The 15,652-nt window shown below is 41.8% G+C and overlaps 1 protein-coding gene across 1 annotated transcript in view; it reads left to right on the forward strand.

The window, feature by feature from the left end:
* The window catches only part of mak (male germ cell-associated kinase), a 31,130-nt gene extending 26,184 nt beyond the window's left edge, over nt 1-4,946 (forward strand). Inside the window, 4 exon segments of the mRNA XM_083530088.1 lie at nt 2,867-3,034; nt 3,469-3,702; nt 4,334-4,504; nt 4,614-4,946. Coding sequence (XP_083386214.1) covers nt 2,867-3,034; nt 3,469-3,702; nt 4,334-4,504; nt 4,614-4,793 — 753 coding nt within the window. The 3' untranslated portion in view covers nt 4,794-4,946.
* The last annotated feature ends 10,706 nt before the right edge of the window (nt 4,947-15,652 follow it).

Consider the following 15,652-nt stretch of genomic DNA (forward strand, 5'->3'; position numbering starts at 1 on the left):
ACACTGTTTTACATGTATAGGACAGGAAGAGCTGTATGATGCTATTATGAAAGCTAAATCAACAACATGTCAGTTAGATCCAATTCCCACTAAACTACTGAAGGAAGTGTTATATACAGCTGGTGAGCCTCTTCTCAATATTATTAACTCCTCACTATCGTTAGGTCATGTCCCTAAATCCCTCAAGTTAGCAGTTTTTAAGCCCCTCATTAAAAAACCTAATCTGGATCCAAACACGCTATCGAATTACAGACCAATTTCAAATCTCCCATTTATGTCTAAGATTTTAGAAAAGATTGTCGCCCAGGTATGTAACCACTTGCAGGAGAACAATATCTTTGAAGAGTTTCAGTCAGGTTTTAGGCCCCATCATAGCACAGAAACTGCTCTAGTTAAAATCACTAATGACCTGTTTTTAACTTCAGACCAAGGCTACATCTCCCTATTAGTTTTACTAGATCTTAGTGCTGCGTTCGACACTATAGATCATGATCTTCTCCTCGATCGCTTACAGAATTACATCGGTATTCAGGGACAGGCATTAAGCTGGTTTAAATCCTACCTGTCCAATCGTTACCATTTCGTAGATTTAAATGGAGAGCTATCCAGGATAATGATAGTAAATTATGGCGTGCCACAAGGGTCAGTTCTAGGACCCCTGCTTTTCACAATATACATGCTTCCGTTAGGAAATATTATTAGAAGGCATGGAATTAGCTTCCATTGTTATGCTGATGATACCCAGCTATATATTTCATCCAAACCAGGCGATACAGCTCAATTAGCTCGCATAACTGAGTGTGTTGAAGAAATAAGAGATTGGATGACCCATAACTTTCTGCAATTAAATTCTGATAAAACTGAGATTTTGCTCATTGGCCCAAAAAATAGTACACAGAAGCTCCAGCATCTCAGCCTGCATTTAGACGGTTGTTCTGTAACTACTAGTTCAACGGTAAAAGACCTGGGAGTTATTTTAGACAGCAACTTATTTTTTAAAAATCACATCAATCAAGTTACAAAAACAGCCTTCTTTCACCTTAGAAATATTTCTAAGCTAAGAAATATGTTATCTATATCCGATGCAGAGAAGCTCGTCTATGCGTTTATGACCTCTAGAATAGACTAGATGCATGTAATGCATTACTAGGTGGATGTCCTGCATCATTAATAAACAAGCTTCAGTTAGTTCAGAATGCGGCAGCAAGAGTTCTCACAAGGTCAAGAAAATACGATCATATAACCCCAATCTTATCGTCCCTACATTGGCTTCCTGTTAAGTTTCGAATAGAATACAAACTACTGCTACTCACTTATAAAGCACTAAATGGTTTGGCTCCCATGTATTTCTTCAGTCTTTTAACACGCTACAATCCGTCACGCTCCCTGAGATCTCAAAACTCTGGGCTTCTAGTAGTTCCTAGAATAGCAAAGTCCACTAAAGGCGGTAGAGCATTTTCACATTTAGCTCATAAACTCTGGAATAGTCTTCCTGACAGTGTTCGGGGTTCAGATACACTCTCCCAGTTTAAGTGTAGATTAAAAACATATCTTTTTAGCAAAGCCAACACATAACACACATCACACACATCACATCACAACCTTGTGCTCCAGAATATATGATCACATGCACATTATCAACTTGTGCTGTTAATATCATGAACAGCAGCTACGCTAATTCCTCTCCACTGCTTCTCTTTCTCTCCCCATCCCGAGGCATCCTGAGGTTTGGCCAGCTCCAGTCACGTCCCACCTCATGAAGATTATGGACCTATGGATGATCATGGAGAAGTAGATGCCGAGTGTTTAAAGGCCCTGGCATGGAGAAGCTGATGCTGGATCTATGATGATCACAAATTGTTTTGTATTGTTGAAAGATTTATGATCAAACTCTTGATGTCACCCATATGAGGATGGGTTCCCCTTTGAGTCTGGTTCCTCTCAAGGTTTCTTCCTCATATCATCTAAGGGAGTTTTTCCTTGCCACTGTCGCCACGGCTGCTCATCAGGGACAAACACACACCATTCACCTTCACTGTTGTTTTCTGTAAAGCTGCTTTGAGACAATGTCTGTTGTGAAAAGAGCTATACAAATAAACTTGACTTGACTTGACTTGAAAAACTTGTTGCATCTTTCCCAAAAAGACTCATGGCTGTATTAGATCAAAAGGGTGATTCTACTAAATACTGAGCAAAGGGTCTGAATACTTAGGACCATGTGATATTTCAGTTTTTCCTTTTTAATAAATCTGCAACAATGTCAACAATTCTGTGGTTTTTTGTCAATATGGGGTGCCATGTGTACATTAATGAGGAAAAGAAATGAACTTCAATGAACAAAGAGTAAAAAATGTAAGGGGGTCTAAATACTTTTCGTACCCACTGTATATATATATATATATATCATTTTTTCATGAAGGTAGATTGTTTTTAGTTGGGAATTTAAAACAGAAATGTGTGAGCACGGGTCCCTTTCGAGGGAAATATCAAGGTCCGTGACGTCGGAGTGACGTGGGGCCGCCTTCCCGTGGGCTCACCACCTGCAGGAGGGACCGTAAGGGACAGTGCTGTGAGGATTGGGCAGCAGTCGAAGGCGGGGGCCTGTTTAGACTGCTGCCCCCGCGACCCGAATTATGGATAAGCGGGAGAAAATGAATGAATGAATGAATGTGTGAGCACCCCTGTTTTAGAATATGTTGATACTTACATGTATATGAAAATTAATGTTTTGATACATCTGTGTTTTGATACAGACTGCATTATGAATTATATAAACTTTTAAACCTTTATCTTATCTAGTAAAGCTTGCAGTAAGCACATTTATGAATACCATTTTCCTTAACAGTATAGCCTTTTCTCTGTTCAGACAGACTGGCTAGAGGGTCATCAGCTGGCTGCAGCAATGAACTTCCACTTTCCCCAGTGTGTTTCCACACCTATAAAAACCCTCATTCCTAAAGCTAGCAATGAGGCTCTGACACTGATGAAGGATTTGCTGTATTGGGACCCAAAAAAGAGACCTACTGCTGTGCAGGTAAACGGATGCTTAGCACTAAATTACTGTGTATTTTCTCTTGTTCAGAATTTTTTTTATCTTGAAACAGACACAGTAAATTGAAAATGCAATATATAAAATGATATGCTGGGGTGATTTATTTTGGTTTTGGAATTTGAGTCTCATCAAGGTCCCAGAGTCTTTAGTCAGACCCTAATATAATATAAAATCTAAATATAAAAATATACATTATATAACTTTAATTACCAAAAAGTTGCAATGCTGTGTAAATTATAAATAAAAATATAATGCAATCTTTTGCAAATCTCATAACCCTAAATTTACACGATTCACAATAGAACATAGAACATACATTAATTGGTATTCAGGTTCTAAATTATCTATTAGTTTGTGCTTATTTTATTTATTGACACACAGATTTCCTAATCAATGTTGTTATTTTGTAATGCCAGGCACTCAGGTACCCTTACTTCCAAGTGGGACAGGTATTGGGACCACAGCCTCAAACCCCTGACTATTGTAAATCACATGTGAAAACAGCTCTTCCCAACAATACTAAATCTGAGCTACAGTCAGCGTCTGAGCCAGCCCTGCACTCTCAGGCCAAGGTCCAGGGCAGAAATTTCCACCAGCCCCTACTTCAGGCAGATCACCAAGCTGAGCCTCTACCACTCAATACACAAAAGGTACAGAAAAATAGCTAAATCATCTAAAATACCTTAAAATCAAACTGTTGCTGGTAGTGGCCTCAGACTTTTGGATGCTAGTTTGCATGTGATATAAGTCTTCTTTACAAACTACCATGCAAATCAAATTAAATGTTATTTGTTACATACATAGAGTATGACATGCAGTGAAATGCTTTGTGCGACTGTCCAGCATTAGATTAGAATCATTACCCACCACATCACCAATTCCCCTCATCAAAAATCAGTGAAAAAGTACCACCAGAAAACGGGACATTATTTGTGTAATGGATATGGCAGTTTAAAGTATTTTGGAGTTGGTACAGCTTGCTTGAATTTCTTTTAGGTGTATTTTTCTGTGTGACTAAAATATCCAACCAATCACAGGTATTGTTAAAAAATATATATCTAAACATAAAGATGAATGATAAGGAACAAAAAGTTAGTTGTCTAATGAACAAACAAGGTTGAGGGTAAAGAAATTTGAAAATCGTTTGTGGAAAATCTTAATAATGGTATATAATGACTGATTTAGATGTTCATTATTTGCATGGATGATAACTGATTTGTATCCATACTGTATATTTAAGTAACTGGTCAAACAGTGCTAAATTTGATTTTATTTCTCAAGAGGCTTGTAGAAAACAAGAACAGCCTGATGGGACTTAAAAGTGGGCGGAGACGCTGGGGACAAAATAAACTCTTTGGCAGTTGGGACAAGTCAGATCCCTCAGACATAGCTGCATCCAACTCCAAAAGGCTCAGCATGGGCACAGAAAAGAAGAAATCAATCAATGAGTCAGTAAATTTTCATTTGAACTGTACAGTGATGTAGATATTTAAGATTGTGTCTTTTTATTTTTAAATATTGTTTTTTTGAATTAGCTTTTTCTTCTCTTTTTAATTAAAACCTATTTGGGCTAAAAGACCAAAAGCCTATTTACACTTTTAGCAAAGTTATGAAGCAAGTGGGTAGCATCAAATCGAACTCCAGTGTGCAAAGCACTTGCTCAGCGCGACAGCATTACCTGTGCCAATCAAGATACCTGCCTGGTACGTCTGCTACATGGTTGTGTCCAGTTCCGTTTTAAAAAATATATATTTTTGGTTGAAAAAATTTGGAAAAGAGGCAGTAGTGTGGTGCAGCAGGTAGCATTTTGGATTTGAATATATGCATTTAATGGTCTCACTTTATCCATGTGGGTTCGCTAGTTTTTTCCACTTTCTAGAAATATAGCAGTAGGTCAATTGGCCCCAGGAGTTAATGTGTGTTTGAGGCACTGATGAACTGATGTCTTGTCCAGAATATACTTAGTACTACTTAAATAGGCTTGAGATCCACTGCACCCTTGACCAAAATAAAACAAATACTAAAAAAATTAATTAATGTAAAAATGACAATGCTAATCCTTTAGGAGCAGCTTTAAGGCAAACAATTATTCTATCATGTATCATGTAAAAAAAAAACATAGATTGCCTAAGCTATAATAAGATCGGTAACACCCTGAAACTGAGTAACAGTACAGTGGCCACGATCATACAGAAGCTTTTTAAGACGGTTCCATTCGGAACAGGCCTCGCAAGGGTCGATCAAAGAAGTCGAGTTCTTGTGCTTGTGAGTGCTGCCAGCATTGCTTTAGAGGTTTCAGAAGTGGAAGGTCTGCTTGTCCATGCTCAAACCATACGCTGCACACTGCAACAAGTTGGTTTGCATGGCCGTCGTATCAGAAGAAAGCCTCTTCTGTTTCACAAGAAAGCCGACAAACAGTTTGCTAACAACAATCTGTCCAAAAGCATGAATTACTGGAACCATGTCCTGTGGTCTGATGAGACTAGGATAAACTTTTTTGCCTCAGATGGTGTCCTGCATGTGTGGTGACACCCTGTTGAAGAGTGCCTACAGTCAAGCATGGTGGTAATAGCATCATGGTCTGGTCATGGTACTGGGAGGCTGTGGTCCATTCAAGGGAAATATTAATTCCAACATGTACTGTGACATTCTGAAGCAGAACATGGTGCCAAACCTTTAGAAACTGGGCCGAACGGAAGATTTCTAACATAATAATGACCCCAAACACATTGCCAAAATGAGGCCAAGGAAGGTGAAGGTGATGGAGTGGCTAAGTATGTCTCCAGACCTGAACCCTATTGAGCGTCTGTCAGTCCTCCTCAAGTGGAAGGTTGGAGAAGCGCCTTGTGTCTAACTTTCAGCAGCTCTGTGATGTCATTATGGTGGAGTGGAAGATGATCCCAGCAACAACCTGTGCAGCTCTGGTTAATATTATCCTCCTATGTTATGTATAACAATGGTGCTCACACAAATTATTTACACTTTAACACAGTTTTGACATGTTCACTTAGGGTGTACTCACTTTCTTGCCAGCTATTTTGATAATAATTGTTACATGTTGAGATATTTTCAGAGGATTGTAAATCTGTACTGCTATACAAGCTGCACATTGGCTGCTCTAAAATATATTTAGGTTTTATTTCTATAGTGTTGTCCCTTGGAAGATATACTAAAATGGTTGCTAAAATGTGAGGGCTGTACTCACTTTTGTGAGATACTGTATATAGACACATACAGTAGTTGTGTTTAAATAAATAGCGGTATGTTAATAGTTGTATGTACATATTGCAAATCCAGTGAAAATAATACAGATAAAATTCCAAAACAAAGCATTAAGATATTGGATCAAGTCTGCATTATTCTTTTACAGGAAGCTAAAAAAGGAAAAGCAGTGTAAATTTTCTCTTTAAACAGATATAAGCAGATTTTTTTTTCATTATTCCAGTTCACTTTAAATTACTGAACTATTATTTAGTTGAATAACTATTTTGCTATATATCTGTGCTGCATCCAGTCAACCCCTAAAAACAGGTTCATCCCATGAATAAACCTTTTGAAACACCCATTTCAGGGGCATTCGGCTTTGGGCAACTTAATCTAATCTAAAAAGTTTTTTGATGTATTAAAATGGATCCATGATTCCTGGTATACAGTAATAGACTCAACACCGTGGTATGCAAATTCTTCGCATACCATGAGTTTGGTTCCACCATGCTTTAATGTCTTGATAGTATACTGTGGCTTGAATTCAGTACGTGAGGTTGCCTGACCAATGACCACTAGACCTAGAAAGAACAATTATACTCTCATTAGACCAAAGAATGTTACGTAATTTCTCTTTGGGACAATTGACGTGTTCCTTCATGAAGTTTAACTGGTTCTGAACATGCTGTTTTTTTCAACAATGGTGCTTTACAGTGGCTTCTTGCTGATAGCTTACCTTCGATCAAACATCTTTGTAGAGAACTCGCTTGCTCTGGATGGAAGAAAGAGAATGGGTTCACCAAGACAAACTGAATGTATTCATCCATAGGCTTTTACTTTTCAGTGAAGAACCGATACACATACATGCATTTACTCGGGATTAACACTAACCTTTCAGTGGGCTGAACCAAAACACTTATACACATTTATCATTTACTCCTAATTTTCAGGGGACTAAACTGCTCCTCTTACACACATATGCATGCACACACACTGTTCAATTTTTTCCTCTTTAATAGTCAATGAAACAGAGCACACTGTCAGTCAGATTAGCAGCAGGTGTTGTTCTTACTACTCATTTTCACTGGCTCCACCCTCTATTTTTGAACCAGCACTTTCCACACACCTGCTGCTACAGTCTTACTATGACTTTGCTTATAGGTGATTTTAGATCATCGTTGACCTTCCAGGAGGTAATGATTGCCTGAATATTTGCCATTCTGAGTAGCTGCTTTTCTTCCACGTGTTTCTGTTTTATTTTGCCTTTTTTTTTTTTACAGAATGAATGCTTTCTATAATTAAACTCCATACTGCTATAATTTTAAACATGCCCCTTTGAATGAATGAGTCAATTACTCAGAACAAACACTGTGCATGTCATCTACAAGCAAAATTATTTGCAATGAAGAAGTATCAGTATTGGTTTACCAATGTTGTACTGCTATCTATTTTTTAACACAACTACAATAGTTTCATATACATATACTAAAGTTGTTCAGATAATATTTTTTTTCCATCATTAATACATACACACTACCCTATAATGACAAACTGAAAACAGAATTCTAAATTTAAATCTTTAAATAAAAGAAACCTGGAATATCACATGTACATTAGTATTCAGACCCATTGCAACAACACTCGAAAATGGTGCCTCCTATTTCTCTCGAACTTTGCTAAGATGTTTGCTCGACGTGTGCATGTGCGTTATGTTTTTGAGTGCAAGCAGTCATTGTGACAAAGTTAAAAGAGTCAAAAGTGTGTACAAAATTACAAGTGTAATAAAATGACACATTTACAAACAAAACACACCATCTAGTCCAAGCAATGCGCTTTATTTACTATGTCTCCGTCATCTTCCAGCTTCAACTCTAACTGCAACTCCTCTGCCTCAGCTTCTCGTGAAAGCAACAATCATTATAAAGGAAGTGTTTAGTTAGAACTAATAGTCTTTTGGGACACCACATGTAAATAGTTAAAATGTAAATCTAAATATGAATAACAGGAGAGCTAGGCTAGAAAGGGTTTCACCATGAAGGAGAAATGAGACAGAGACACTGTCTCAGACACCCAGGGGCAGCCAATTCACCATAGTGATGCGTAGGAAAATGACCCCTGAAAAAATGTCATATGGCTGTCACTAAATTTATAGTCAAAGATTTATTGTTCTTCATTATAGTGGAGTCAAGCTGGTTCAGTATAATATACAGTGTATTGTCACTAGGTTACGAACGTAACCCTAGTTCCCAGAGGGAACGAGACGCTGCGTCGAAACACTATGGGAACGCCCCTGCGTTGTCCACGCTCTGAACCACGTGTGAAATCTAGCCAATAGGCAAGCCGTGACGTCATAGACAGGCGACGTCGCGTAAACCAGGAAGCTACAAGATGGCTGTGCGGTGGTAGCGACATTAGCTTCTGCAAAGAGAGAAGGTAAGTGCCGCAGGGATGCAGGGAGTGTGGCATGAGTCCCTGTAAGCGGTCGGTGCAGCTGTTCGTCTGCTAGGGCGGGTCTCCTGGCCGATGGGCGACGTTAAGCAGGTGGATAGCGGATGCCATCCTTTCAGCTGCGAGTCCTGGTCCCCGCTCCGATCGGGGTCAGGGCTCGCTCCACCAGAGTGTGGTGGCCACTACGGCCGGGTCCGCTGGAGTGTCACTCCGGGACATCTGTGACGCTGCGGGTTGGTCCACCCCGCTGACCTTTGTCAGGTTCTATGGCCTTGACCTCAGATCCACCCCGGGCTCCTCTGTCCTACGTGCTGGTGCCGAGGCCCTCACTCTCTCGGCAGGGTCTGGTCAGTGTGGCGTGATTGGACACTCGTTCCCATAGCGTTTCGTCACAGCTCGAGTTCCTGAAGGGGAACGTCTCAAGGTTATGAACGTAACCCTAGTTTCCAGAGGGAACAAGACGCTGCGTGCAACATGGCGATCTCTCAGGACTGGGAGGAAATGTTGTTACCCCAACAACACTGCCAGCAGCTCCCGGCAATCTATGTGACACGAAAGACGGAAGGACCAATAAGCTTTTCCCAAAAGCAACCTCAGGAACCTCCCGTGTGTGGTGAAGGACGGCTGCGTGGGAGCATGCGACCACCAGATCTAATGTATGACAAATCAGTCCTCGGACTCGACCTGAGACACGACCTCTCTAAACGAGAAACCTGAACCCGAGCCTCAAAAGTGAGTGGTTCAAGGAGTGGAGATCCAGAATGGGATGCAACCCGCCATCCTACTTCGGAACAATGAAGCACGGGCTGTAGCAGCATGACTCTCTGAACAAGGAGGAGGGAACCATCTCGATGGCCCCTTTCCTCAGGAGAGCATGCACCTCCTGTCCCAGGGTGGGACACATCCCGTTGAACCAGGAAGGAAGAAGATGCGAACTGAATCGCGCAGCCCTTCTCAACAGTACGCAGGACCCCCGAGAGACTCCTGGCAGCCCTCCAGACTGACAAAGTTTCCACAGGGAGAACCAACCCCTCAGGGCTGGCCCCTGACCCACTCAGAGAGGCCAGAGCGGTGTTCTGCAGCTGACTACACCTCCTGAGAGGCGGCGGATCCCCCCATCCGATCATAGACGATCCGGAAAGTGATCATACAGGCGGAATACGGGGAGCAAACCGCTGGAGAAAGCTACGCCCTGAACACGACCCGTGGCAGGGCTGGCAGACAGTCCTCCTGAACCCGAACGGCAGGAGCAGCGTACTGCGGCCGTTGAAGCCTCCTGAGAGGCGGCGGATGACCCCCATCCGCAACAAACTCTCGGGTGGAATAAGGGAGTTAACCGCTGGAGGGAGGCAGCGTCCTGAACACCCTGTGGCAGGGCCGACAGACCGACTTCCCGGTAGTGCCAGGGAGGGACGGGCACCGTAGCATGAGGTGCAAGATGCAAGCCATCAGGCTTATGCACCACAGTCCGTTCACCTCGGTGCGCAGATCAGGGAAGGCGCTGAGGCTGTGACACAGGGCGCAGGAACGCTCATCCAGCTCACTGGGTGCGTGCTGCTTCTGCTACACGACCGACCAGATCCAGCTCGGACCCGGCCCGTGCCACGACCTCAAGGAGCTCCACATACAGCACAGGCTGTGAGAGGTACGCAGGCTCGCTAGCATCCATCATCTCATCCTCCTCGGAGAGAGAGACATGCAACGCTGCGCCGCCCGCACCGGGAGAAGAAGCAACCAGCGAGGCATGCTTCCCTGAATTTTCCGAAATTTCTCCCACCTCTGAGGAAGAAATACGGAGCACCGCATCACACACACCAGGAAAAGAACCGTTTCCAAACGAGCGCTCTTCCCGGGGAACGGGAGCTCGGCCCGCCTCGCAGCCGGGAGCGCATAGCCACACGGCTAAAATGCCAATAACCGATACCCTAGAGAGCCGACTAAGCACGCTCCTAAGCTAAGCAAACAACACATCGGCTGCGTGTGTCCCCCCCCCCGAAATGAATCGGGGCAAGCAGGAAACACAGACGGATTTCTGCCTGCATTTAAGCTCATGACTGCACAGAAAACAAACACAAAGCACTTACCTGAACGAGCAGAAGCTAATGTCGCTACCACCGCACAGCCATCTTGTAGCTTCCTGGTTTACGCGACGTCGCCTGTCTATGACGTCACGGCTTGCCTATTGGCTAGATTTCACACGTGGTTCAGAGCATGGACAAAGCAGGGGCGTTCCCATAGCGTTTTTTGACGCAGCTCGAGTTCCTGAAGGGGAACTGAAAAGTATTCACAATGCTTCAATTTTTCCACATTTTGTTATATAACAGCCTTATTCCAAAATGGATTAATTCATTATTTTTCTAAAAGCTCTACAAACACTACCCCATTATGACAACATAAAAGAAGTTTGTTTCAAATCTTTGCAAATGTATTAAAAATAAAAAACGAAAATCACATGTACATACAGTGAGGAAAATAAGTATTTGAACACCCTGCTATTTTGCAAGTTCTCCCACTTAGAAATCATGGAGGGGTCTGAAATTGTCATCGTAGGTGCATGTCCACTGTGAGAGACATAATCTAAAAAAAAAAAAAATCCAGAAATCACAATGTATGATTTTTTTACTATTTATTTGTATGATACAGCTGCAAATAAGTATTTGAACACCTGAGAAAGTCAATGTTAATATTTGGTACAGTAGCCTTTGTTTGCCATTACAGAGGTCAAACGTTTCCTGTAGTTTTTCACCAGGTTTGCACACACTGCAGGAGGGATTTTGGCCCACTCCTCCACACAGATCTTCTCTAGATCAGTCAGGTTTCTGGCCTGTCGCTGAGAAACACGGAGTTTGAGCTCCCTCCAAAGATTCTCTATTGGGTTTAGGTCTGGAGACTGGCTAGGCCATGCCAGAACCTTGATATGCTTCTTACAGAGCCACTCCTTGGTTATCCTGGCTGTGTGCTTCGGGTCATTGTCATGTTGGAAGACCCAGCCTCGACCCATCTTCAATGCTCTAACTGCGGGAAGTAGGTTGTTCCCCAAAATCTCGCAATACATGGCCCCGGTCATCCTCTCCTTAATACTGTGCAGTCGCCCTGTCCCATGTGCAGAAAAACACCCCCAAAGCATGATGCTACCACCCCCATGCTTCACAGTAGGGATGGTGTTCTTGGGATGGTACTTAAACTTAAGACGTGCCTGGACATGTGCTGGTTTAAGCAGGGGAACCTTCCGTGCCATGCATGATTTCAAACCATGACGTCTTAGTTACCAACAGTAACCTTGGAAACGGTGGTCCCAGCTCTTTTCAGGTCATTGACCAGCTCCTCCCGTGTAGTTCTGGGCTGATTTCTCACCTTCCTTAGGATCATTGAGACCCCACGAGGTGAGATCTTGCATGGAGCCCCAGTCTGAGGGCGATTGACAGTCATGTTTAGCTTCTTCCATTTTCTAATGATTGCTCCAACAGTGGACCTTTTTTCACCAAGCTGCTTGGCAATTTCCCCGTAGCCCTTTCCAGCCTTGTGGAGGTGTACAATTTTGTCTCTAGTGTCTTTGGACAGCTCTTTGGTCTTGGCCATGTTAGTAGTTGGATTCTTACTGATTGTATGGGGTGGACAGGTGTCTTTATGCAGCTAACGACCTCAAACAGGTGCATCTAATTTAGGATAATAAATGTAGAGGAGGTGGACATTTTAAAGGCAGACTAACAGGTCTTCGAGGGTCAGAATTCTAGCCGATAGACGGGTGTTCAAATACTTATTTGCAGCTGTATCATACAAATAAATAGTTTAAATATCATATATTGTGATTTCTGGATTTTTTTTTTTTAGATTATGTCTCTCACAGTGGACATGCACCTATGATGCCAATTTCAGACCCCTCCATGATTTCTAAGTGGGAGAACTTGCAAAATAGAAGGGTGTTCAAATACTTATTTTCCTCACCGTACGTATTCACAGCCTTAGCTCAATACTTTGTTGAAACCCCTTTGGCACCAATTACAGTCTAATTACAGTCATTTTGATTATGATGCTGCAAGCTGGAACACCTATTTTTGGGCAGTTTATCCTATTCTTCTTTGCAGAACCTCTCAAGCTCCAACAGGTTGGATAGGGAGCATCAGTGCACAGCCATTTTCAGATCTCTTCAGAAATGTTCAATTGGGTTCAAGTCTGGGCTCTGGCTGGACACTGTAGGACATGCACAGAGTTGTCCCATCCCCACTCCTTTGTTATCTTGGATGCGTGCTTAGGGTCGTCCTGTTGGAAGGTAAACTATTGCTCCGGTCCAGATTGCTCTGGAGCAGGGTTTTTTTTTTATATTTTTCTTTGTACATTGCTGCATTCATCTTTCCCTCAATCCTGATTTGTCTCCCAGTTCCTGCTGCTGAAAAACATCTCCAGAGCATGATGATTCCACCACCATGCTTCACTGTAGGAATGGTATTGGCCAGGTCATGAGCGGTGCCTGATTTCCTCCAAACATGACGCTTGGTATTCAGGCCAAAGAGTTCAATCTTTGTTTCTCATGGTCTGAGAGTTTTTCGGGTGCCTTTTTGGCGGGCTTTCATGTTCCATTTACTGAGGAGTGGCTTCTGTATGGCCACTCTACCCATACAGGCCGGGTTAATGGAGTGCTGCAGAGATGGTTGTTGTTCTGGAAGGTTCTCCTCTCTCCACAAAGAAATGCTGGATTCTTGTTCGCCTCCCTGACTAGGGCCCATCTCATTTAGTTTGGCCAGGCTACCCACTCTAGGAAGAGTCCTGGTGGTTCCAAACTTCTTCCATTTAAGGATGATTGAGGACACTATGCTCTTTGGGACCTTCAATGATGCAGAAATTTTACTGTACCATTCACCAGATCTGTGCCTCGATAAAATTCTGTCTCATATTTTGTACTGCTAAGGAAATAACACATATCTTCCTGCACTAAATTATAGAGAGTAGTATCAAAAACAGTATTGATAAGTACCGGTATCGATAAGTAGTATCAGTATCGGTACTGGTATCAATAAAATGTAAACAATACCCCTCCGTATTCCTACATGACAACAATCCCTATCCAACCTGACCCAGCTTGGGTGTTTGCCTGTGTGTGACAGAAAATCTTGCAATCCATTTGTGCAAAAGCTTGTGTCATACCCAAAAAGACTCCAGTCTGTAATTGTGCCAGAGGTGCTACCACTAGGTATTGAGTAAAGCTCTGAATGCATGCACATGTGATTATGTTTCCTTTTTTTTTTTCTTCAAAAGAATTACTGTATTTTTCGGACTATAAGCCGCTACTTTTTTCCCACATTTTGAACCCCGCGGCTTAAACAACGAAGCGGCTAATTAATGGATTTTTCCTGTTTTTTTTTCCGGTTTCACAAACTTCAAGCTAAAAAACTGAGCGACATAACATTAGACCAATGAAATTTCTAAACGGAAACGAAAAAATGCACTTCACTTGTGTTCTGAGCTGCACGGCATCGGGAGAAAAACCTTCCACCAGTGGCGCACGACGATGACAAAAGATAAACTCCCCAGAGAAATACAGTGGTACCTTGACCTACGAGTTTAATTCGTTCCATGGACTAGCTCGTATCTCAATTTGCTTGCACATCAAATCAGTTTTCCATATTGAAAATACTTAAAATGGCATTAATCCGTTCCAACCCTCAAAATGACACCCTGTTTTTATGTTTCATGTTATTAAATTGGAAAATACATTTCTAAATAACAAATCTTGTATAAAAACATAATAGAAAGAGTATGGTATGTAAAGATATAATAAGGTTTTATTCAGTGTATTTTCCTTGGAGATGAGACGACTTGAGCTAACGAAAACGCCGGTGGGGTGTGTGTGTGTGTGTGTGGAGGGGGGGGGGGGGGGGGGTAGAGGCGATAAGTGGAGGTGGAGGGAAAACTCGTTTTTTACAATCACTCCTGTACACTACTAATCCCTAAACTTTAACATTTTTACTTTTTCTTCTTTGCTTATCTTAATTTTTGTCACAATCTTCGCTTTCTGGCTTCGCCATCTAGCAGCGGCGTCTCAAGCTTGTGCCTCAATTTTTTGCTCGTGTAACAATGCAAAAAAATCGACCGAGTGACCGCTCGTACCTCAGAAAACTCGTACATAAATGCACTCGTAGGTCAAGGTACCACTGTAGTTGTGAAAGGAAGGAGGAAAACAGTAAACGATGACTTACTTGGTAGGCTACTGTTTAGATACAAGCCATTGTAAGTGGTCGAGTGGATTGGGCAGCGAAGTATGGAAGTCATCGGTAACAAGTCATTACAGCTTCACCTTAATCTTAATGCCTCCACGTTCTCTAGTAGAAAATGTTTTATTGTCTCAAAAGCCACTTTGCAGATTGTTATTTATATAAAATGTAATCATTTTTGTTAAAGATATTTACCCTAAAAATGTAAATGTTTGTGCTTTTTTCCCCAAAAAAATCACAAAAACAGAGTTAATGCTTTTGTGAGGTTCCTTGACAACTGGGTACATCCTTTAAATTTTTTTAGATGAGTAGATTTCAGAACATATGAACTGACAATTTGAAGAGGCAGTTAGTCATTTGTAAGTCCTTTTGCTGACTGTGATGTGCAACTGCAGTGAAAAACATTTCAATTGTCACAATGTTGTAGTTGTTGTTACCTTTGAATATGATTACTGACAGCTTTGAAAGATGTTGGGGGAAAAAACATCACGTATAACGCAAATGGAATATCAGTGGAACCCCTGTTGTCATTCAAATAACAACCTAATTCCCTTATTTAAGCAATTTGTAACCAAAACTAGATTTCTGTAATATCAGAATATATTGTAAGAAATCAAAATAATCTGCCCCCCCCCCCCGATATCTTTATTGTTTATATTTTATACTAGCAATGACCATTGTTAAAGCATTTCAAAACCTGCTTGTTCTTGTAGTTAGAAAATGAAAATACAGATGGAAA

This window comes from Silurus aristotelis (genome assembly GCF_946808225.1).
Source record: "Silurus aristotelis genome assembly, chromosome: 25".
Lineage (NCBI taxonomy): Eukaryota > Metazoa > Chordata > Actinopteri > Siluriformes > Siluridae > Silurus > Silurus aristotelis.